We start from the raw sequence: 25,599 nt of genomic DNA, 5'->3' as shown, positions 1-25,599 counted from the left end.
AAAAAATTATAAAAATAAAAGTAAAATAATTATTAAAAAATTAGAATTTTTTTTTTAAAAAATATTAAAAATAATTTTTAAAAATTGTTTAAATTTATATTTATTTTAATAATAAAGTGTATTTATCAAATCGAAATTCCCTTAGCATACGACTCGCTGTTTCTGATAGGTAACGCAGAGGCAAAGGGCAAATTTAGGAAACAATATATATTTCTTTTTCTTTTAAGGGGAAACAATTTTTTTTTTTTTTTTAATATAGATAGAAATAAATAAAATAGAAGGTTTCGACTTTCAGACCGGGAACACAACGAGAGAGCGAAACCAAAAAAAAAAAAAAGAAAAAAAAAGAGAGAAGATATTAGAGCAGAGTGCGTGAGAGAGAAAGAGGAAAAGTTTAAAGAATTGGAGAGAGATTGTATTTCTGAAAAGGGAAAATCTTGATTTTCTACCATTAATTTCAACAGGTTTCTTGATCTGTTTACGCGAAATCTGTTTCTTTCGCATGTTCTTAGGTTCGTAGCTGGATTCTCACGCCGATCTCTTCGTTTAGTTCTTCAATTTTTCTCAGTAATTTCCTCTGTCTTGGGCTTTTGTTGATTTTAAATTTTTATGGGGATGACTTTGATTTGCTGAGCTTCTCGCTTCTGAAGTTTTGTGTGTTTGTTCGTGTATGGAATAGTATGTTCTGTGCGTGTGTGTGTATTTTTTGCTGAAACCCTACATTGGGCCTGTGCTGATGTTTTCTCTGTTGAATTTGTGGAAACTAGGGTTTTGAATTGGAGCGGAGGATTCAAGAGGGATAGAGTGTCAAGCGAATCGCAGCATGAGCATCAATAGCCCCGGCGAAGAAGAGAATTAGGGTTTTCGAATTCGCTAAAAGTTGGGCTGTGATTTCCATGGGCGATGGAGGCGTGGCATGCATGTCTTTGCAGCAAAACAACATCATGGACAGGTTTGCGATTCCGGAGAAAACTGTGCTTTGCGGAAGCAAGAACGCTAATAACAATGGCTTCAGTTCCAAGTCGCTCAAAAATAAGAGAATGAAGGCAAAAAAAGAGGCTTTTGCTCGGAACGGGGAGTCTGAGAAAGGTGAAGTGATATTGAATAAAGGTGGTAAGGTTAGTTTTGTCAAGGAAGTTGAGAATGGTGATAGTGAGGATAAAAGAGATGAGGTAGAGGAGGGTGAATTGGGTACTTTGAAGTGGCCCAAGGGGGAAGTGGAGAATGGGGAATTTGTGCCAGAAAAGTTTCGTAGAAGTGAAATTGAGAAGGGTGAGATAGTTGATGAGAAGTGGAGGAAAAGTGAGTTGGAGACTGGGGAGTTCATCCCAGGGAAGTGGCGAAGAGGGGATGTGGAGAAGGCTGAGATAGTTTCAGATAAGAACAGAAAAGTTGACGTTGAATTTTCTTCGTGGAGGGCTCCAAGGGATGAAATTGAGAAAGGAGAGTTCATTCCAGATAGATGGCAAAAAGGTGAATATCCCAGAGATGACTACGGTTATAGTAAAATGCGCAGGTACGATCCAGGTAAGGACAAAGTATGGAAATTTGAACGTGACCGCACTCCGCCTTCTGGGAAGTATTCAAATTTTTGTGATGATTCTTTTAGAAGGAAGGAGTTTAATAGAAGTGGGAATCAGCATGGCAAGAGTACTAATCCTAGGTGGGAATGTGGTCAGGAAAGGATTATGAGGATTAGCTCAAAAATTGTTGACGATGAAAGTTATAAAAAGGAATTCAGCAACGGTAAGAATCATGGGAGAGACTACTCTACTGGGAATCGGTTGAAGCGTTATGGTGTTGAACCAGATATTGGTGAACGTAAACATTACGGAGATTATGGGGATTACGCTGGTTCAAAAAGTCGGAGACTTTGTGATGACAGTACTCGTGCTGTCCCTGCAGAACACTATACACGTCATTCTGTGGAAAGGTCATACAGAAATTCTTCTTCTTCTTCCACCAGAATTTCAACTGACAAGTACTCTGCCAGGCATTATGATTCTACATTGCCTGCCAGAGCTGTCCCTGTTTTTGACAGGCATGGACGAAGTCCAGGCCATTTGGAGCGCTCCCCACGTGACAGGAACCGTTATTATGATCACCGGGACAGGAGTCCTGTTCGTCGAGAAAGGTCACCTTATGGTCGGGAGCGGTCTCCATATGGTCGTGAGAGATCCCCATATGATCGTAATCGTCAGTATGATCACAAAAATCAGAGTCTTTCCCCACAAGATCGAGCTAGACATCATGACCGAAGGGATAGAACTCCAAACTTTATGGAGCGGTCCCCGCATGATCGGAGCAGACAGAATAACCATAGAGAAATAGTTAGGAAAATTGGACCAAGTGACAAGCGGAACTCTCAGTATGTTACCAAAGGGCAAGAAGATAAACCAGTCCAGAAAGAACCTGTTGGGAAAGACTCACATTCTTCAGCTAAGGAATCTCAAGATAAAAGTAACAATGCTCTCAATATTAGTGGTTCCACGGAAGCAAGTGCCAAATGCGAGACTCACAAAGAGGAGCCTCAAAGTCCAGTTATAAATTGCCAAGAAAGTTCTGATATAGTTGGAGTTTCTCTGGAAGAGATGCCTTCTATGGAAGAAGACATGGATATCTGTGATACACCGCCACATGTCCCAGTCGTTTCTGACGTATCTACTGGGAAATGGTTTTACCTTGATTACTATGGTGTTGAGCACGGACCTTCAAAATTATGTGATCTTAAGGCATTGGTGGAAGAAGGAGCTCTGCTGTCCGATCACATGGTGAAGCATATAGATGGTGATAGGTGGGTGACAGTTGAAAATGCTGTTTCACCTTTGGTTACTGTGAATTTCACATCCATTATGTCGGACTCTATAACTCAATTGGCGAGCCCTCCAGAAGCTCCGGGTAATTTATTAGCTGATACTGGGGATACTGGGCAATATGGTGCTCAGACTACTGAAGAAAGAACAAATGATAGTGAAGCACTTTCTGAGCCTCTTCAAGATCTCCGCATCGATGAAAGGGTCGGGGCTCTGTTTGATGGCTTTACAGTTATTCCTGGAAAAGAATTGGAAGCTGTTGGAGGTACTCTCTCTCTGTTTCCTTTTTTTTCTTCTTTAAAAGAAAATCTGGGAACTATTTTTTTTTCTTTTCTTTTATGTAACGTGTTTTTGTATTCCTTAAGTTTTTTCTCACTTTGCCCATGTATTTTTTTCTTGGGTAATTTATTATCTTGCAGAAGTTCTACAAATGACTTTTGAGCATGCGCTGTGGGAGGAATGGGGAAAATCTGAAGGTAAAAGTTTATTTAAGTTGTACATATAATATACACGCTCACAGTAACTAGCATTTATAGATCTCCTTTCATTATCACTAGATGATCCTTAAGATATATACATATATATATTTATATATTTGTTGGTTAACAATGTTGTTCGAGATAATTTAATGCTTTTTACTGATAACTCTTTTTTATTGTTATAATATTGCCTGATAAATGCTTGTTTGTTGTATAATTATTACTTTTCTTACTGTATTGAGTCTATTGACAGACTGTTTATTTCTACAATTCTTGCTTCCGCATTTGGGTCTAGGTGGTACCATAAGTTTTTTCATTTTTTTTGTCCTAGCAAAGCTGTATGATTTATAATATCACATTGCATTTTTGGTAGTTGGGATAAGAGCCGTAGAAATTGATTAATTAAAATTTTCATACTTACCGTAATGAAAATTTCTATATATTATATGTATATTTATATTTATGTTATTGTTACTACATTTTGAGCCAAAAAGGAAGGGTTTAGATTGCACATATCTTATGCATAACTAGGGTTGTGCAGTTTTACTTTTAAATTCTTGTCTGAATAAGTTATAAATATTTTCAAAACATAAAATTCAACATAGTACTATGTAATAAAAACCTTTTCAATTTATTACTCAACTATCTTTAAGTTATCATTTTTCTTTAGTCTGCACCTACACTAAGAATTTTCATGCATTGGACGTTCCTGGATATGTGCAGGTTTCATTTTGCATGCTGGCCAGATCAATGAAAGGGATGAACAGAGAAATGATGAACCATCAACACATTCTGACATCCAATTAGTAGAAGGTGCAGAATCTAGGTTCATTGTACCCTTAGACAAGGAATATGGTTTTGATTGTGGTGACTCTGGTGATTGGTTTTCTGGTAGATGGTCATGCAAGGGTGGTGACTGGAAGAGGAATGATGAAGCTGCCCAAGATAAATCTAATAGAAAGAAACTCGTTCTCAATGATGGTTTCCCACTATGCCTTATGGCCAAGTCTGGGTATGAGGATCCTCGATGGCATCGGAAAGATGACCTGTATTGTCCATCCCAGGGAAGAAGGCTTGATTTACCACTTTGGGCCTTTTCAACCACAGATGAGAGGAGTGATTGCAGCAGGACCACCCAAAGTAAGCTTCTTATAGTTAGAGGAGTAAAAGGAACTATGCTTCCCGTCATTAGGATAAATACATGTGTTGTTAAAGACCATGGTTCTTTTGTTTCTGAGCCTCGCAATAAAGTTCGAGTTAAGGATCGATATTCTTCAAGGTCTGCTCGGTCACATTCTGCAAGTAGTGATGGCAAAAGATCTTCTGCAGAAGGTGATATTCAATCAAAAAGTGTTAGTGAGCATGGTTTTCAGGGCTCTTGGAGAAACACTTCATCTATTAATACCCCAAAGGACCGTATTTGCACATTTGATGACTTACAGTTGCATTTGGGTGAATGGTACTATCTTGATGGTGCTGGACATGAGCGGGGACCTTCATCATTTTCAGAGCTTCAGGCTTTGGTAGATCAAGGAAGTATCCAAAAACATAGCAGTGTTTTCCGTAAGTTCGATAGAACTTGGGTTCCAGTTGCCCATTCTGCCGAGACTTCTGAACAGATAGTTAAGGCTCAACATGGGAACACTACAACATCTGGTGATTCTTTAGAACCTCTTTCACAATTTCAGGGTATTTCACATGGCGAATCTAATGCGAAGCCAAATATGTTCCACAACCTACATCCTCAGTTTATTGGTTATACCCGTGGAAAGCTACATGAACTAGTGATGAAATCGTACAAGAGCCGGGAGTTTGCAGCAGCTATTAATGAAGTTTTAGACCCATGGATTAATGCGAAACAGCCCAAAAAAGAGATGGATAAGCATGTTAATTGGAAAGCAGGTACAGTAGTTTCCTTAAATGTGGAAGCACTGCTTTTCATTACAAATATTTTTGAGTTATTTTAATTTTGTCATTTTCATCTTGATTTTGATTTACTTTTGTTGTGTGTTATTTTGTATTCAACCCCCCATAGCCTCTTATGTTTCATGTAAAATAGTTTTTCAGGTCCTGTATTTTGCATCTAACACGTTCTTAAATATTTATATTTAAATCTTGTACTGTGATCAGACATCTTATCAGTTTATTGCAAACCCTATGACTATTAATGGTGTAGATTTTTGCCTTCCATTTGGTTAGCTTCTAACTTTTGTAATCAATGTTATCGTTTTCTCTTTTGTCTCTTTTGTTAAAATATAAATATCTTGTTTTTGCATTTATCCATGTTGTTATGTGCATCCAGATTTAGTATAGTACTCATTATGAAGTTGCAATTTATTGATTTATTCATCTCTTTGCTGAAGTAGGGGATGCACGTGCCATCAAAAGAGCTCGTCTTTTGGTTGATGACAGTGAGGGAGAAAATGAAATGGAGGACGATGAACAGACTCTTTCGAAAACCGAATCTACATTTGAGGATCTGTGTGGTGATGCTTCTTTCTGCAGAGAGGAGAGCATATGCTCTCTCTCTCAAATGGATTGGGGTTCCTTGGATGGTCATGTGCTTGCAAGGGTCTTTCATTTTCTGAGAGCTGACCTGAAATCCCTCGTATTCGCTTCTTTGAGCTGTAAGCATTGGAGAGCTGCTGCCAGGTTTTACAGGGACATTTCAAGACATATTGACTTGTCATCGTTAGGTCCTAACTGCACTGACTCCATCTTCCTTAACATCATGGTAGGTTTTTCATATATTGGAATTTGGTTTTCCAAGATAGCGGGAGATTATTGCTTCATCACAAGTTTACAATTTTTTTTCCCTTGCAGAGTGGTTATAGCAAAGATAAGGTCAATTCAATGGTTTTGGTTGGTTGCATCAACATCACCTCCACTACGCTTGAAGAGATTCTTGGTTCATTTTCTTGTTTGTCTACAATAGACACCAGAGGTTGCAGTCAGTTTACTGACCTCACTCTAAAATTTCACAATATTAATTGGATCAAGAGCCGGAACTTGCGTGGTACACTGAACTTTGAGGATTCACATTCTAAAGTTAGGAGTTTGAAACAGCTAACTGAGAAATCTTCATCAGTTCTTAAAGTGAAGGGTCTGTATGGGAATACAGATGATTTTGGTGAACTTAAAGAGTATTTTGATAGTGTCAATAAGAGAGACTCAGCAAACCAAGCTTTCCGACGAAGTTTATATAAACGTTCAAAACTCTTCGATGCTAGGAGATCTTCATCTATATTGTCTAGGGATGCCCGTACAAGACGATGGGCTATTAAGAAGTCTGAAAATGGGTATAAGAGGATGGAGGAATTTCTTGCTTCAAGTCTGAAGGACATAATGAAGGAGAATACCTATGATTTCTTTGTACCCAAGGTTAATCATTGATTTATTTGAATTTATTTTAATTCTTAAATAATAAACATAATTTTCTTCATTTGTGTTCCTTAAAATTCTCTTTTGATTCCAGGTTGCTGAAATTCAGGAGAAAATGAGAAAGGGTTATTACATTGGCCGTGGATTGAGCTCTGTTAAGGAAGATATCAGCCGAATATGTCGGGATGCAATAAAGTATGTACTTTGTAGTCTTTATACATTCCTTTAGTTTAAAAAAATGACGAAATTAGCTTTTTCTTTTTAAAGGAATTTAGTTCTTTTTACTAAGTGTTCTGGTAACTTTCTCTATGCAGAGCAAAGAATCGGGGTGATGCTGGAAATATGAATCGCATCATCACATTATTTATTCAACTCGCCACACGTTTGGATGGGGGTTCCAAGTCTTCTCATGAAAGAGATGATGGATTCAAGCTGTCTGAAGATGATTCATTTTCATTACTCTCTTCAACCTCCAAGTACAAAAAGAAGCTAAATAAAGTGAGTGAAAGGAAGTACTTTAATAGGAGTAATGGCTCCTTCTCATTGAATGGTGGTTTGGATTATGGAGAGGATGCATCCGATCGAGAAATCAGAAGGAGACTATCCAAACTGAATAAAAAATCAATGGATTCAGAAAGTGAAACTTCTGATGATCCTAACAGGTCTTCTGAATATAGCAAGAGTGGGAGTGAGAGTTCCATCTCTGATGCTGAAAGTGACAGATCAGGAAGTCGAACTTGGCAGTCAAGACCTGATGGATATTTTACACCTGATGAGGGTCTGGATACTACTACTGATGATCGTGAATGGGGTGCTCGCATGACAAAAGCAAGTTTGGTCCCTCCTGTTACCAGGAAATATGAAGTCATTGATCAGTATGTAGTAGTAGCAGATGAAGATGATGTGAAGCGGAAGATGCAGGTATCTTTGCCAGATGATTATGTCGAGAAGCTTAGTGCACAGAAGAATGGAACCGAGGAGTCAGATATGGAGCTTCCAGAAGTCAAAGACTACAAGCCAAGAAAACAGCTTGGTGGTGAGGTTTTAGAACAAGAAGTTTATGGAATCGACCCCTATACCCACAATCTTTTACTTGATTCTATGCCAGATGAGTTGGATTGGCCTCTTCTAGATAAACATGTGTTCATTGAGGAAGTTCTCCTTTGCACTCTGAATAAGCAAGTTAGGCACTTTACTGGGACAGGAAATACTCCTATGATATATCCGCTGCAGCCAGTTATAAAGGAAATTCAGGCGTCGGCTGAGAAGGATGGAGATTTTCGAACTGTGAGAATGTGTCAAGGTATCTCAAAGGCCATAAGCAGTCGCGTCGATGACAAATATGTTGCCTATAGAAAGGTAGATGCTGTTATCTTGAGCCCCATTTTATATAGTTCTTTTTCTATGTTCTGATCTACAATTTATCCAACAATGCAACTTTATGATGCTGGACTCCATTTGTTCTGACAATTTTTTTTTCTGGTTACTTTGATCAGGGGCTTGGAGTTGTTTGTAACAAAGAAGAAGGCTTTGGGGAAGATGATTTTGTTGTGGAGTTTCTGGGAGAGGTATTAGCTTATTGTTCTTGGATCCTTTTGTTTGCTGAGAATATTTATTCTGGATGTTTGAAAGTTGGGTTGACGAAATCTATGCCGCCATATTCTGAAGTCCTTTTCTTTTCTTCATATAATTTAATTTATCTTCTTCTTGTGATTTTGTGCTTTAAAATCTAGTTTCTGAAGGCTTCACGGGACAGTTTTTTTTTTCTTCTTCTTTACAATGTCTTTACATCTTTTAATAGGTCTATCCTGTTTGGAAATGGTTTGAAAAGCAAGATGGGATTCGATCCCTGCAGAAAAATAATCAAGAGGCTCCAGAGTTTTACAACATATATCTTGAAAGACCCAAGGTACTTTTGACTCTTACAAACAATTTTAAATTTTAAGTACTTCTGCAAACAATTCTTTGATCATTCATTATTTTCCTGCAGGGTGATGCAGATGGGTATGATTTAGTTGTTGTTGATGCAATGCATAAGGCTAACTATGCCAGCCGAATTTGTCATTCCTGTCGGCCAAACTGCGAGGCAAAGTAAGATTTTCCATAATATTTATCTTAGCATTTGGTATATACATTTGCTATCCTATCCCACCCCCTAAACAAGGCCATGGCCTTGCCAATTGCTGTCCTGCCTTGAATACAAAATTAGGTCTTTTGTTATCTGATGTATTGTTGCAACATCATCTGATTATCATCTTTTGCCACTTATAATTTTTTTTTTTTATATATATAATCCTCTGTGGGCTTAGTTTCCCTATTAATAATGCATTACTAGTTTTATTTTATTGTGTGTTTATATATGTATATATATGTTCTTAACTCTTAATTAGTGTTGTGAATTGTGGGAAATTTTAATTTCATTTGTCATACCATGTAAAATGAGATACTTTAAAGCAGTTTATTGTTGTTAATGTTATTATAGTTTTCTTGTGGATAGTTCTTCCTTTAAATTGGATGTGCCATAATAGTTGTTGTTGTCTTTTTTCTTTCTGGCATCCTAGTAGATGTAATATCTTCAATCTGTTAAATGCAGGGTCACTGCAGTAGGTGGTCATTATCAGATCGGAATATATACTGTTCGTAAAATAGGCCATGGTGAGGAGATAACATTCGATTATAACTCTGTTACTGAGGTATGGCCCTTTTTCCTGTCCCTTCACACACACTATCTAAATTTTATTCCACTTGGTTTTCCATCTAACTGTTTATTCCCGATTATTTTTGTGACAGAGCAAGGAAGAATATGAAGCATCTGTTTGCTTATGTGGCAGCCAAGTCTGCCGAGGAAGCTATCTGAATTTGACTGGTGAAGGGGCATTTCAAAAGGTATTTGAACAGAGCAATAACTGCACTTCATGTGAAATCTTGTGGAGAGCCCAACGATTTCTTGGCTCAAACTCTTGGTTTTCTGAGGGTGGCTGTTGCAACAAATTGATTTTATGTTTGAATCTTCTGTTTCTCTCTTGAGCTATAACTCTTTTAATCTCTTTTATCTGTGTAATGTCTATTTTTCAGGTCCTCAAGGATTGGCATGGAGTTCTAGATCGTCATCAGTTGATGTTAGAAGCTTGTGAAGCTAATTCAGTATCTGAAGAAGATTATCTTGAGTTGGGAAGGGCTGGTTTGGGCAGTTGTTTGCTTGGTGGATTGCCAGATTGGTTGATTGCATATTCAGCTCGCCTGGTATGTCTAAATGTTGCCTACTTCATTGACTTTCAGAATGTTTTTTGTTTTTATTTCATGCTGTTATAAGCCTTTTTCAGTTGTCATTTACCAAAAACTCCAATGTTTGAAGGTGAGATTTATAAACTTTGAAAGAACAAAGCTCCCAGAAGAGATTTTAAAGCATAATTTGGAGGAAAAAAGGAAATACTTTTCAGATATTTGTCTGGAGGTCGAGAAAAGTGATGCGGAAGTTCAGGTGAATACTTTTGTATTACTTATGCATGCATTTTAACTTGTTGTGCTTCTATGGCTGTCCCCTGGTGTAATATTAACTTTTCAAAATCCATCTGCTTGACAGGCTGAGGGTGTGTACAATCAAAGGCTTCAAAATTTGGCAGTTACTCTGGACAAGGTGATTGCATTTTTATTTGTAGAAAGAAATTATCACCATATTTGATTCTTTTCTTGGCTTCTTTTGCTGTTGTTGTTATCACAGAAATTCTTATTATTGTTAACTTATATAATTGTAAAACGTGTGCATATACCAAGTTGAGTCCAAGTACAATGACAAGACTGGGTATTTTGCACATTATACGCTTTGGCATTGCAATGATTATTTTATACTTTGTAATTTGCATGTGATCCTGACATTTGGCTTATAATTATGCTGAATGCTGTATACTCAGGTGAGGTATGTTATGAGATGTGTTTTTGGTGACCCAAAGAAAGCTCCACCTCCTCTAGAGAGGTTGAGTCCTGAAGAAACGGTTTCCTTCCTCTGGAAGGGGGAAGGATCACTTGTTGATGAACTCCTTGAAAGTTTGGCTCCTCACGTGGATGGAGAAAAGCTTGATGATCTGAAGTGCAAGGTTCATGTTCATGATCCAATAGGGTCTGAAGACTTTGAGAGAGATCTTAAAAGGTCATTGTTATGGTAAGTAGCATGCATATATTTGTTTCTAAGGTTATCCATTTTTTGTTTTTTGTTTAGGAGAGAAATAGTTTCCGTTATTTTGTTGAAGGTGTATGCTTTTGTCCCTTGCAAAATTTATTTTGGACTATTTATTTTGAAGGTTGAGAGATGAGGTCAGGAATCTTCCATGTACATACAAGTCTCGGCATGATGCTGCTGCTGACTTGATCCATATATATGCTTATACGAAGTGCTTTTTCAGAATACGGGTAAGTCTCATTTCTTGGAAGGAAGCAAGGGTTTGAGAATGTCTCTTACGACTTACATGATTTTCTTTTCTTAATTATATATCTTCAGGAATACAAAGCTGTAACTTCTCCACCAGTATATATTAGTCCGCTTGACTTGGGTCCCAAGTACAAAGATAAACTGGGAACAGGTTTTCAGGAGTATTGCAAGACATATGGGGAGAATTATTGTTTAGGGCAGCTGATTTTTTGGTACAACCAAACTAATGCCGATCCAGATTGTAGCCTTGCTAGAGTGAGTAGGGGTTGCTTGTCGTTACCTGATGTTGGTTCGTTCTATGCCAAGATTCAGAAGCCTTCTCGGCAGCGTGTATATGGCCCTAGGACTGTGCGATTTATGCTGTCAAGGATGGTGGGTTTAGTTTTCTTGTTGAATTTTGTTAAAAAACGCATATTGGATTCCACTTTTGTCTGATTCATTTGCTAAACTTGTTTGCTTGATTCTCCAGGAAAAGCAGCCGCAGAGACCTTGGCCCAAGGACAGAATATGGTCGTTCAAGAGCGCCCCAAAGATTCTCGGCAGCCCTATGCTAGATGCTGTTTTAAGTAATTCTCAATTGGATAGGGATATGGTTCAATGGTTAAAACACAGACCTGCCATATTTCAGGCGATGTGGGATCGATGAATTTTTGCAAGCAGTAGGAACAGGAAGCAGTGTCACTGGTGAAAGCCGTTTAATTGTTTTGGAATGATTCTCTTAGATTTTTAGTTAACCGCTGCTCCTTTTGATGGTGGGCAAAAATCATTCCAAAGCGCCATTCGTTGTGCTACTTTCTCATTATTCTGTACAGTTTTTCATTTTTGTAATTTGTAATTCGTTATCTAGTAGTTAGAGCATTTGTTTTCCCTATTCTAATTTAAGAAAATATGAAAGGAAAAAAGGAAATATCTATCGCCTTTCTTCAAATCCCACTGCTCTTACTCAAAATATAATTATATACTAGCTTAATCTTCTGTGTGTATATATAACACGTGATTAATTTAGCAGAAGTAACATCTTTTTGTCCCTCTCTCATTTTGGGCAACATGAAGCCCATGCATATATTTAGAGGATACTGATCGTGTAACACAAATAACAATATAAACAATTAATCAAATATTCCAAGCTTGAAACGACTGATTCTAGCAGACGTCTAAATTAGTTTGACTGAGCTCTTCCATCTTTGCTTTCTATTCTTTTTGAGTATAAGGCCTAGTAATTGGTGTCTAATTTGAAGCTGTGGCAGATTAAATAGGGTTATTTGGTTTCTCAGAAAAAAATAAAAAAGATTAGATCTTGGAATGATTTTTTGTTATATTCCTGACCAAAAAAAAACTTGAAAAAAGTATATGTAAACTGAAACCTAACACATATTTCTTCAATCTGGTAAGGCAATTATCCGAGTATGGGATGATATTCCAGCTTAAATTTTCTATCTAATTATAATTTTTTTTTTTTCATTTTTACATTATATGGGTTGGGGTTGTTTCGTCGGCTGGAAAAAAATTAAGAAAAAAAATCTTCGGCAAAAAAAAAATATAAAACAAAATTGGGTTTGACTTAAATATTTTGTATTTAAGCATATTTTTGATAGTGTAAAAAGAAATTATTTTGGCATTTTTTAATTAAGTAGCTAAATTAAGCACATATATTCAAACTTTTTTTAATTATTCGTCATTGAATCAAAATCTAATAATTTAATATTTTTAAAATTAATATTTATAGTTAAATTTGTTTAATAACCATCCATAAGTAATACCAGAATTGTTCCATACATTTAATTTTTTTTTTTTAAATAAAAACTAAAAGTGACAATGGTAAGGATCAAATCCAAGACCTCAACATTAATATAAAACCCAAGTTCCAACTAAGCACTTGTGTTACAATACTTTTATGAAATTTATTAAACTAAAATTTATATGTTATATTTCATTTTCATAAATATATATATATAATATAAATTTTAATTTTTTGGACCTCCAAAATTGTGAGGCTTGAGCTAGGCCTCAGTTGCACTATCTTATGGTCGGCCCTGATCAATTGCAAGAGCAAAGAAACCAGATGATTGCGATCGCAATAGCATAAGATTTTAGTAATAAGATAAATATTAAATTTGGTGTGATTTTTTTTAAAAAATAATTATATTCGAACATAGTATTACACACATGCTAATATTGGTAAGCTGGAGCTTTATTCAATTTTTTTAAACTGAATTGGGAGCTTTATTTTTCGGTAATTAAAATTATTTAAATTTGGTGATAATGTAAAAAAGACTTGCTCTGGTAACTACTATAAACATGGAAATAAATTAAAATTTTAACACTATATACGTGTATAAAAGAAAATATAATTTATGATGATAATACAATAAAAGTGTGCATGTTGATTTGGAGAGAGCGAAAGACAGAGCAAAACAAAGTTGAATAATAGTGTACTGTAGTATTGATTGTATGAATGAGATTACAATTTACTAATAAATAGATCAGTGTGTATATACAGATAAAGTAGGATTAGTTAGAGATAAAGATTAGTTACAAAGTTAGTTATAATAACAACTAGCAACTAAACAGTAGTAACCGAAACAACTAACAACATTAATTAATTTTAACAATATTAACAAATCTTATTCTCAATAAATCCCCTCAAACTTAGTGTGGATAGAAAAATCACACTAAGTTTGTCTCTAAAAAATGGGAACCTAGTGTTGGAAATCGCCTTTGTAAGAGAGTCGGCAAGCTAATCTTAAGCATGGACATGGTGAACTTGAAGTTGATGTTGTAAGACTTTATCTCTTATAAAGTAAACGTCAATTTCAATATGCTTTGTTCGAGTATGAAAAATTGGATTTGCAGCCCTCATCACAATACTTAAATCGTCACACCAAACAATCGGAGGAGTGCTTGGAAAAATATGAAGCTCAGATAGGAGAGATTGCAGCCATGTTATCTCTGTGACAACAACAGCTAGGCTACAAAATTCAGCATCTGTTGAAGATCTCGATATGTTTTGTTATTTCTTCGACTTCTAGGCAACTAAATTGGATCCAAATAAGACACAATATCCATTAGTTGAGCGCATGTCATCAAGATCCAAAGTCCAATCAACTTCACAAAAGGCAGTGATGTCAAAGTGAGATGTTTTCTGCAGGTGAAGACCACAGTCAAGAGTGCTTTTTAGGTACCTTAGAATGCGTTTAACAGCTATCCCATGGAACTCCAAGGGAGATTGCATAAACTGGGAGACCTTGTTAATAGAATACGCAATATTAGGCATGGTAATAGTTACATATTGTAAGGCACCTATAACTGATCTGTAAAGAGTAGAATCAAGAACAATATCACTTAAAAAATGAGACAGCTTGAGGCCACTAGTCATAGGTGTACTACTGGACTTGGTACCTTCCATTGTAGTCTTGCATAAGAGATCCTACAAATATTTTGTTTGAGATAGATGCATGCCCTTACCTGTTTTAGTTATTTGAACACCAAGAAAGTAGTTAAGATCACCAAGATCTTTTAGAGCAATGGAAGAACTGAGCGTGGAGATGAGTCTATATACCTCAAGTCATCACTGCCAATGGTAATAATGCCATCTACATACACTAGAACATATGTGGTGTGTTGAGGAAGAAGTGTAAGAAATAAAGAAGTGTCAAATTTTGCATGATTAAACCCAAAGCAGAGAATAGTAGACGATAATTTCTCAAACCGAGCTTGAGGAGCTTGTTTGAGACCATATAAGGCCTTTTTTAACTTGCAAATCATATTTGGATATTGAGGTTCCACAAAACCTAGAGGTTGACACATCTAAACCTCTTTTTCCAAATCATCATTAAGAAAAGCATTGTTAATGCCAAGTTTTCTTAATTTCCACCCTTTGTATACTGCAATAATAAGAAGAACTCAAATGGTTTTTAGTTTAACAACTGGGTTGAAGGTTTCATTAAAGTCAAAACTACTTTGTTGATGGAAATCCTTAGCAGCTAGTCTTGCCTTGAACTGATTTGTATTTCCATTTGCATTTCCTTTAATTCGAAAGACCCACTTACAACCTATAATGGATGTAAGCTAACTAGAACGCAAGTGTTGTTTTTCTTTAAGGCATAATATTCAGTATCCATGGCATTATGCCATTTGGGGTCTTTGAGAGCAGATTTGAAATTAATAGGAACAAAAGATACAGTAAGAACTTTGAGCGTGTGTATACATGCTTGGCACTGGTTTGCATAGGGTGATGATTAACAATAGGTGGAGGAACATGATTTGGTGTGAGTATAGGTAAGTTGGATGAAGAGGTTTGTGAGTTTGAGGGAGTGGAGAAATTGTTTGGTGATGAAAGAGAAGCAGGTATTTGGCCAGCAAAACTATTTGATGTAGATATAGACTGTGAAGATGGTGATGATGGGATGGAGGTTGATGAAGGAGGAACAAGAGTTAGAGAAGAAACATGAGGTATAGCAGTGGTAGGTGTGAAATGTTCTACAATGGGAGCAGAAACATCAATAGGAGTTTGGAAAGGAAAAATAGTTTCATTTAATAGAACATCTCTAGATATGTATATTCTACTATTCTTAGCAAGACATTTATAACCTTTTTGAGTGAGATATAATTTAGAAAAGTGCAAAGAGTGGATCTATACTTCATCTTGTTCCTATTATAGGGTTTAAGGTTGGAAAAACATAGGCAGCCAAAGGTTTTAAGAGTAGAATAGTTTGGTTTTGTATGAATTAAGTGGTAGAGAAGAGTGAGCTAGAGGAGTTGAATTAGATTCTACTATATGCCTATGTTTTCTTTCAACTGCTCTATTTTGTTCATGAGAATGTGGATAAGAAACCCTAATGGATAATGCCACATGACTCAATCACAGAAGTGAAAGCTCTAAATTTCTCTCCCCAATCAGATTGTATGGCTTTTATTTGATGATTAAGTTGTAACTCAATTTGAGTTTTGAACTTAATAAAGGTTGGTAAGGCCTCATCTTTAGTTCTAAGTAGGTAAACTCAAGTGTACCTAGAATAAGCATCAACAAAACTAATATAATAACTATACCCATTAGAGGAGACCACAAGGGCTGAACCCCATAGGTCTGTGTGAAGCAATTGTAAGGGAGCATTATAAACAGTTTTTAAATTTGGATAAGAAAATTTGTGGTGTTTACCAAGACAGCATGCAGTACACAAATAAAAAGTATTTTTATTGTTAGGAGAGATATTACATTTAGCCATAATAGATTGTACAATTTTCTTTTTTGGAGAAATGGCCTAATCGGTTGTGCTAAAAATTAAAATTGGAGAAAGATACATTAAAATTGTGAGTGTGGCATTGAAATTTAGAGGTTGAAGAGGATGCACCAGCAACAATAGGTGAGGTGGAACTGGATGGAAGACTTGTGTGGAGAGGTTGATCAAACTTATAAAATATAAAGCCCTTTATCAACCCTCCCAACCAATAAAGTCTACATAATAGCCTGATCTTTCACAGTAAAAGTGAGGGTGAAATTCAAAATGAACAGAATTATCTTTTATAAACTGTGAAACACTCATTAGATTTTTTGTAATATTAGGAACATGAAGTAAATTGTGTTAGGGCTGTACAAAAAAACTCGTAAACCACCTAAACTGAATAACCCACCCAAATCAAATCGGAAAAATTGATAAAAATTACAAACCGAAATAACCCGAAAAAATTACAAACCCCCTAATCTGTTAATTGGGCAGGTTGAAAATAGGTCCAACCCGCCCAATTAAACCGACCAACCCGATTTTGAATTTTTTTTTTTTTGTTTAACTTTTTAGTTTTTATTATATATAACATAAATGATTAAATATATAATGATATAAAGTTACATACTTAATTATTAGTTTTAAAGTCATATATATTGTGTTGTACTTTGGTAGAATGTGATATTTTTAATTTATCTTTTTAATTTTTATTGATTTTGACTTTGAAACTAAAAAAAAAAAAGTTTGGCCGGTTTGGATGGGTTAACCTGACAAATCTGCCCAAATCGTTGGTCGGTTTACAGATTTTATTTTATTTTTTTAAATTGGGCGGGTTGCACTTAAATTTTAGCAACCCGAACTGTAGATTGAGTTAGAAAATATATAGGATAAACCGCCCAAACCGACCGATGTACAACCCTAAATTGTGTAATGTTAAAGATTGTGATGTGAAAGGGAAAATAAATGTATGATGACCATTGTGATGTATTTACAAACCTGAACCATTGCCCATATGGATTTGGTCAGATCCTGGAAACTCTTGAGGAGCCATTAGATTGTTTAAATCTGGAGTTAAGTGGTTAGTTGCTTCTGAATCTGGATACCAGCTTTGATCATTAGCAGTTTCAGGTGTAGCAACCATGGCTTGCATCTCAGTTGTGGCAGCAGATCCAGTAAATGATTGAAAGGACTCAGGTCATGTGAATGATTTGTCAAAGCAAAAGAATCATTGTGTGACTGCGTGACCTTGTTTGTGACACAGTTGGCATTGAGTTTTAGAATTTGAGGATCCTCGTTAAGAACCTAAGAAACCACAACAAAAACTACCTTGAGAACCTCGAGGAGAGTTAGCAAAAAGAGGTGAATAAAAATTACTATAGCTAGTAGAAGAATGTGGAAATCCACCATATACAGAAGAGTAGCTTGGGTATGCTCCTCGAAAAGATCCACGACCACCTGTGAAGGTACCAAATTGTATCGGAGAGAAGCCTTAGTGATCACCACAAGACATATGAGACTTTTGTTGAGCTACAAGATTCACCTCTTGTTTAGAAATATCAAGATCAAATTCACTAGTTTCATTTTGAAATTCTTGAGCCATGAACAGTGATTTAACTTCAGCTACGGAATAATCATCTTTTCAAGTAGATAAAGATGTTACAAAAATAGAGTAATTAATCTCACGCAAGACCATAAAAGATCGCTTCAATATGATCTTGAGTTGAGAGAACATAACCAATGGATCATGCGAGTAAATAATGTGCTTAATCTTGAGGAGGTAATTATTTAGATTTCTAGTGAGCTTGGTGCAACAAAGTTGAGTGTGAAACTGGCTAACCTTGGCACGATTTTGAGCAGAGTAGTACTGTTTGAGAGTGGACCAAATTTGAGTTGCACTGTTGCATCCAACTATGCGAGTTAGGATCTTTTCTGTCATGGATGAGATAAACCATGAGACAAGAAGCCTCTCTTGAACATCCCATTCAAGAAACTCTCAGAGATTTGATCCTCTGCTATCGTAAATTTGGGAGGATCTCTTTTTTGGATTAAAGAATTTAAGAAGACAATGACCTTTGATAGCAATATAAACCCGGTGCCTCCAGATCTTGGTAACAAGTTGGATCCATTAGAACGAATAGAATCAGATGATGTCGCATATATCATTAGAATAAAAATAGCTCTGATACCATGTTGATTTGGAGAGAATGAAAGACATAACAAAATAGAGTTGAATAACAGTGTACTGTAGTGTTGATTGTATAAATAAAATTACAGTTCAATGATAAATAGATCAGTGTATATATACAGATAATGCAGGATTAGTTAAAGCTAAAGATTACTTACAAAGTTAGTTACAATGATAGTTAGTAACTAAACAGTAGTAACCGAAAGCAACTAACTAACAACATTAACTAATCCTAACAGTATTAACAAATCCTATTCTCAACAGTGCACTAAGCCCCTCTCTATCGGTAGTATGTTATCATTGTTTAATTATATATACACAAAAGAAAAACCCTATATTAGGATAAGTAGGCCCCATATTTTTGGCCCAATTGTATTGTGGGATTCCTATTTTATGCCTTATATATAAATCTCATTTGTAAATCCTACAGATAACTTTTTGGTATTTTTTCGTGTTTCACATAGCAGTAAATGAGAGGTTTCATCTCTAATATGGTATCAACTGCCAATCACCAACCCCAGCCGACTCTTCATCTTCTTCCATTGCTCCAAGAACAAAGAACTCCTCCATTGCTGTCGCCTCCGTCAGTGAGACATCACCACCTTCGACCGTCATCTCCAGTCAAGACATCTTGTCCATTGACGCTACCACTTTCGATGTCGTCGCTCTGCCTTGTTCTCCTCCGATTGTGACATCTCTTTCGAAAACGATCAGTGCTCATCCCTCTGTGTTTGATCCTTCCACTTTTGGTGTACTTGGCTCCGGTTATGCCGCCAATCTTCCTACTTGTGGAACGATTGGACAAACTTCTACATCCCCGATCGAATCTAGCTTCGCTTTGACATCATCATTCATGGCCTCTCAAACACACATTCCGCTTCCGCCATGTTCTCCTTTGATCTTGGCTCCGACGGTCCCACCTCCGACTTCCCTCCCTTTCAGCACCACCACGACTCCAGCCACCACCTTCGCTTAGCCGCCCGTCCAGAGCTCCTCTCACTTTCTTGCTGGTAACAATCCTTTTCTTGGACATCAAGGCCAAATGCCTTTTACTGATAATTTCTTGTTTATTGCTAATCACTGCTTATCTTGTGCTGTTTTTGATTAACCTTCTCATGATGAACGTACTCTGTATCATCTGGGAACTGGAGATCACCCGAATCACCTCATTGTTTCATTCCTCTTGACTGGTCAAGAAAATTTCCAGTCATGGAAGCAAGCAGCTTTGATCAACATCGCTGCAAAAAACAAAACTCCTTTTATTGAAGGTACCATATCTCATCCACCACCAAATGATTCCTCTTGCTTTGCATGGGACATTGGCAACAACATAGTTATGTCATGGATTCTTCAATCTGTATCTTGCGAGATCGTTGCTAGTATCATGTTCAAAACCACTGCCCGTGAAATGTGGACAAACCTCCATGCTTGCTTTAATCAAAGCAACAGTCCTCGTATTTCACAACTCGAAATCGGTGTTAACAACGTTAAATAGGGTGATAACTCAATCACCACCTACTTCACCCAGTTGTAAGCTCTTTGGGGTGAGCTTAACGAATACCAACCAAATATCCCCTGTACTTGTGGCTATACTTACGGTGCCATGCAAAAAGTTCAAGATTATTACACAAGAGACCAAATCCTCCAGTTCTTGATTGGTCTCAATAAATCTTACTGGGGCATTTGAGCTCATTTGAGCTTTTAGGGCAATAAAAGGGCTTCGAGATAAAGGAGATCGTGGGATCCAAGTGGACGTTCCCGATTTCCATGGCTGACTACATCCCGAGAACTTTCTTGATGGCTAAGTAGCGTGGAGAAGTTCTTTGATTGGAAAGAACCCCCTCCCCTCACTATAAAATGTGTTCTCTATGGTTGTTCAACAAGAGCACTAACACTGTCTTGACAACACTGATGTTGTTGGCTCTTGGATCTATTTAGATTTTTAGTAGCTCCGTTTTTTTTAGCTCTACTTCAATTCAGTTTTTTTTTTTAATTCCTATTTTATGCCATATATAAACCTCATTTATAAACCCTACAGATAACTTTTTGGTATTTTGCCGTGAGAGTAAGTGAGAGGTTTCATCTCTAATACCCTAATATGGCATTTATTGCTGAAGTGTATATATATACATTTTAATAATATTAAAGTATTTTGCTTGATGATGTAGGTAGTGCGGTAGTGGTGTACGACATGTTAAGGGGCCGAGATGAGGCGGCAGGGACACGCAGCTATAACCACGCTGCCCCAAAACAACATCAGATATCAGATTCACACCCACACCCACAACATGTCCCTTAAACAAAACCCAACCAAAATTGTACAAACATGTTTCATCTCTACCTTTATTTTTTTTTTTCTTTTTTTGGTAATTTGTTTGCACAAATGCAATGCAAAAGCAAAATTAAATAAATTTTTCTCTTACTCTCGCCTACTATATGAGCCTTTGTTTTCCCTATTCTATTCAAATATAATTATATGAAGGGAAATTAAGAGGAGATATCCATCGCCCCTCTCTCACTCCAATATATTCTAAATAACACATATTACCAAATGAAGCCTATATAGAATATAATTTAGGGATATATTTAATGTTGTAACACAAATAACATATTAATTAATCAAATAGGCTGCGGATGCCTTTATAGTACACCCTTGAAACGTCTCTGTATCAAAAAGAATGCTGAAAAAGTTGAGTGCTTCATCTTTGCTTAATTTCGAGTCTTTTTGAGGATAAAACCTAATATTTGATGTCTACACAATACAGGTTTGGGAGATTAATTATAGGATCATTATTTGGTTCTCTGAAAAAAGAAAAAAGAAAAGAAAGAAAGGGATTATTTGAGTGAGATATTGGCATTGAAATATTAATATATCAAGTTATATATATTCAATTCAGCAAAAAATAAGGGTTATATGTATTCTTCAAAATATAACTTTTTCAATTTCGTAAGGCAACTAATTTTTTTTATGAAGAATTTTGTAAGGCAACTGTTGTTGAATTTATGAGGCAAAGTGTGATGATTATTGGTTGGTATTTACACGTGTAAGATTTTTTTCCCTAAACACGTGTGGGAGAAACTGATCCAACAAAATAATTATGAATAATCATTAAATCAGAAATCATGTCATGTCCCCTACATTTTTTTCTTTTCGTTTTTTTCATATGTTAAAAGTTCTCCAAATTAGTTTTAAAAACATATTTTTGATATTTTTTTTTTTGAGCTCCAAAAGTGTTCAAATTAACATGTTTAACATTTTTTTGCAAAAAAAAAAATGTAAGTTTTAACATTTAAATATCCAATGTTATCGAAAAAATAAAATTTAAATATGTTATAAAAAACATTTATTAAATATATTTAAATTATTTTTTAGCATCGAAAATATTTAAATTATTATGATTGACAAACTTAATATCTAAATTATTTTTTTTAATGATGAAAATGTCTAAATTATTAAGTTTGTAAGTAGCAAAATTTTGTAAATTAATATCTAAATGATGGAGTTTTAATGTTGGTTAACGAGAATTTCTATTTTAAAAAAAACCTTTGTTTTATTAATGTCGTAAGTACCAAAATTATTTATCTAGGCAAAAAAAAAAATATATTTTGTAGTATTTAAGCTAGACTACTTTTGTGCTGTCTTGTTTTGTGTTTCTCAATTCTCACCGCTCTGTACGAGTTGTATTTATATAATCTTTAGTATACTTTATTTATTTTTTTTTTTGCAGAAATCTTCTTAATTTGAATACTAACTAAATTAACCCTGAAAAATAAAAATTAAAAACTGGAGTGAAACACTAGCTATCTTAGGTTAATCTGCATGTTTTGATTGTTTGTTAATTTACAGCACATAATGAAGGGCACACAATCCATAATAATGTCAACATGTAGTAATATATATTTTAATTGAATAAAAGCACGCAGTTCATGTTGCCTTAAAAAACTATATCACTGCTTCTTCTATGTATATATAATTGATTAAATATGGTATTAATATGAATTGTATTGTATTAAACTATTTTGATACATGATCATGCAGTGACAGACTGCAGTAGTATGTGTTTGGTACAACATGTTGAGGTCGAAAGAGGGAACGAACGTACGTACGTCAGTAAGCGGCGCCAAGCCCAGGCAGCCACGCTGTGCCAGACCATGTCCCAAAACCCTACCAAAATTATACAAACATCCACTGCCTTTTCTCTTCGTTACACCCTAAACCACACAAAATATTTCTCAACCCTCCGATCACATTGCCTCTACTCATCCAACGCCTCATCATATCATAGCCTTTTTTACATTCTTCTCCTATATATCCCAATTCCCAACCCAAATCCATTTCGAAAAACAGCACGTGTCCCTTTTCCGTTACATTGTGGTCCCTTCCACGAACCAATCATCTTACTAATCTCCATTTGCTACGTGTACTCACCCCCTAACGCCGACTCTAGTGTGTGTATATATATATATATGATTTCATTATATCTCATTGAGGTTTAAGTGGAAAACATGGAGAGGGATTCTCAGTATCAGGGTTTTCTGGCTAATGGTGAAGGTTCAGCTGCTGAAACGTTTGAAGAGGCTAACGCCTTCAACTCTATGTTCTCCGGTGTTAGTCTACTCTCGCTTCTCGGAGCTGACCAACAATCTATGCTCACTAATTCAATGCCTCTATTCGGAGAGGTCGCCGTTCCGCCTCTTGAATCATTGCTACCTCCGGCGATGATTAATTTGCCGGCCACTTTCGGCTTCTTCCACGACCATTCTGGAAGTTGTTTCTACATACCCGAGCCACTGGGCCTCCAAGATTCAGGCTCCGCGGGAATCGTCGATTGTGGTTCTCTGCCTTTTAACTTCATGTTCGGCGATCACGATTCCTCTTTAGCCGCACGCATAGACCCCCACGTGCTAAACCCTCGCCACTTGCCTGATCTTCTCTCGCTCGAGCGAGTCACCGGTGACTCGTCTTCGTCTTCTTCTTTTGGCTTACTGAGCCAAAAACGCGCCCGAGTCGACTCAGCGACTCACTACAGCAATCATCACGCTCATGGAAGCCAATACTACAATCCTCCTCCTTCGAGACCGTCGCCGGGGCCGGCTTGTTCCTCTTCGTCGCTGAAGAAGATGATACCCCCTTCCAGCCTTCTGGCCAGGAAGCGGCGCCAGAAGCTTAGCGATAAGACTCGGTGCTTACAGAAGCTATTGCCATGGGACAAGAAGATGGACATGGCTACTATGCTCGAAGAAACGTTCAAGTACGTGAAGTTCCTCCAGGCTCAGGTGACTGCTCTCAAAGCCATGCCTGCATTTTCCTGTGCGATGCCAATGATGAGTAGTAATGGCACCGATGGCGGTGACCTTGATGATGACGATGAGTTCGCTGGGTTGGAGAAGCTGACGAGGAACCAGCTTTTGCAGGTCCTGGTCAACTCGTCCGCGGTCCAAACCATTCTCTACTCTCAGGGAAGCTGTATTGTCTCGGTGGAGCAATTGGGTCTGTTGGAGAAGGCCACCGCCAGAAAAAGAAGGGGTGGTAATCCTCTGTACCCAGCTTTTCTTTTTTCTTCCTAAACTCAAACTAAGAAATATTATATAATATGATTAGAGGGACATCACACTTTTGAAATCAAATACGAATATGATATCATCAAATTAATGACATTTGGCTGAAATATTAGAGTGTAGCTATAGTACCCTTTATCTTTAGTTGTTTGTGCTTATTTTTTTCTTGGATATTTGATTTGTTTTTGATGGGTTTTCTTCAAATGGATTCCATCTTCTCATTCGAAAAGCACAAGGTTTGAATTAATTTTAAGCAGGTTGATACACATTAGAGAGTACTCCAGTTTAATTTGTTAACCAATTTCTGTTGTGCTCACTTTCAAGTTTCAATATTTTTTCGGATAATTTTTCTAGTTTCTCTTTGTTAAATCATGCCCTATTTATACCAATGGGCCGAAGCCCACTCTATTGTTTGGTTGTGCTCTTGTAAAATTAAAAAATGTTAAATCAGTGACAAGGTTTCAGCTATGTCCAGAAATAAATATATTGGGCTGGATAAGATAGTAGTGGGCTTTATTGTGTGAGTAAGCTACAAAGTTGCAATTTTGCATGAAAAACCAAGTAGAGCACAAGGCAATTGAGAATGAGATTTTATTCCCATGCACATTACAATCACACAAGTAAAGCGAAATGTTTATTCGAGTTTATATCTCAATTTTGGACATATTGCTCTTTACATTTTTGTTTATATTTGATTTGAATATACGTCTTCATGAGTATGAACCTAGCTAGATTGCACTACTTTTCTACTAACATTTGGAATCGAGCCGAAGAAGTAAAAAAGTCAAGTGCCTGATTTCGTTTTCCTACCTGAACTTCTAGGCTCAATTATGTCGACCTCACATTATCCTCTTTATTTTTCTTTTCTTTTTTAGTCTTAACTGCTTTCCATTATGTCGATCTTCTAAACTAACGGTGCTACTTTTACTAAGCTGGCCCATTGGTAGACCCCTCAACTAGTTGTAGCAATATTTATATATATAAAGAGCAATAAATAACTGGAAAACTAAAAGCATACCATTTTACCATATATGTTATCACTTTCTACTTATGATTAAGCAAATTAATTGAAGCTAGCCATTTTCGTCACAATGTAATACTATATAAGCTCAGACTGCTCAGTACCCCTTCTCTTAGTATCAATTTTCTTAGGGACCAATTAATTTCTTTCATATTTAAGATAGTCTTTTATAAGTGGGAAATGCCACACCAATAACTAACTATAGAAACAACTGAGTAACCCAAAAAACAAAAATGAAAAAAGACGTAACGATGAAACAGAGAGATACACAAAAAATATGAGATAACAAAGCTTAAAACAGGGAAAAGAAAGTCGTTTCTGCTAAGTAATGAGCTGCATATTTAAATTAAATCAATCAATAATAATCCCACTCTGCATGCACATATTTAACTTAATATTCACTCGAGTACTGTATATAAATATATATATATATGTTTATACAATTGGCCACATTGAATATTTTTTCTAAATGAGGACTAAAAGTCAAAAAGTAAAAACATTGCCCCAGACCAG

General features: G+C 36.2%; 2 protein-coding genes across 5 annotated transcripts; both read left to right on the top strand.

Moving 5' to 3' along the window:
* Positions 1–229: 229 nt before the first annotated feature.
* Positions 230–12,135, top strand: LOC115699063 (histone-lysine N-methyltransferase ATXR3). 4 transcript variants are annotated; one of them, XM_061102976.1, is made up of 20 exons: positions 230–567; positions 768–3,078; positions 3,233–3,289; positions 4,016–5,194; positions 5,659–6,026; positions 6,116–6,673; positions 6,768–6,868; positions 6,988–8,032; positions 8,170–8,241; positions 8,475–8,582; positions 8,664–8,764; positions 9,267–9,366; positions 9,464–9,559; positions 9,749–9,916; positions 10,029–10,154; positions 10,257–10,310; positions 10,585–10,832; positions 10,972–11,080; positions 11,169–11,471; positions 11,569–12,135. In XM_061102976.1, the coding sequence occupies exons 2-20, from the start codon at positions 897–899 to the stop codon at positions 11,743–11,745; spliced, it is 7,152 nt and encodes a 2,383-aa protein (XP_060958959.1). In that variant the 5' UTR covers positions 230–567; positions 768–896; the 3' UTR covers positions 11,746–12,135. The 4 variants fall into 4 exon arrangements, with proteins under 4 accessions (XP_060958959.1, XP_030482131.2, XP_030482132.2 ...); XM_030626271.2 differs by having other exon boundaries at positions 5,656–6,026; XM_030626272.2 differs by having other exon boundaries at positions 248–512.
* Positions 12,136–22,666: 10,531 nt separating this feature from the next.
* Positions 22,667–24,203, top strand: LOC115701402 (transcription factor bHLH117). Its single transcript, XM_030629189.2, has one exon. The coding sequence runs from the start codon at positions 23,013–23,015 to the stop codon at positions 24,072–24,074; it is 1,062 nt and encodes a 353-aa protein (XP_030485049.2). The 5' UTR covers positions 22,667–23,012; the 3' UTR covers positions 24,075–24,203.
* The last annotated feature ends 1,396 nt before the right edge of the window (positions 24,204–25,599 follow it).

This window comes from Cannabis sativa, chromosome 8 (genome assembly GCF_029168945.1).
Source record: "Cannabis sativa cultivar Pink pepper isolate KNU-18-1 chromosome 8, ASM2916894v1, whole genome shotgun sequence".
NCBI lineage: Eukaryota > Viridiplantae > Streptophyta > Magnoliopsida > Rosales > Cannabaceae > Cannabis > Cannabis sativa.
Note: the sequence above shows the minus strand (reverse complement) of the source record. Positions and strands in the feature narration are given on the sequence as shown.

Excerpts from the sequence above, each read along its gene's own strand:
- LOC115699063 (XM_030626271.2), top strand. The coding sequence starts at position 897 with ATGGGCGATGGAGGCGTGGCATGCATGTCTTTGCAGCAAAACAACATC. Across the intron at positions 6,674-6,767 it reads ATGATTTCTTTGTACCCAAG|GTTGCTGAAATTCAGGAGAA; the intron begins GTTAATCATTGA and ends TTTTGATTCCAG. Across the intron at positions 8,242-8,474 it reads TTGTGGAGTTTCTGGGAGAG|GTCTATCCTGTTTGGAAATG; the intron begins GTATTAGCTTAT and ends ATCTTTTAATAG.
- LOC115701402 (XM_030629189.2), top strand. The coding sequence starts at position 23,013 with ATGGAGAGGGATTCTCAGTATCAGGGTTTTCTGGCTAATGGTGAAGGT.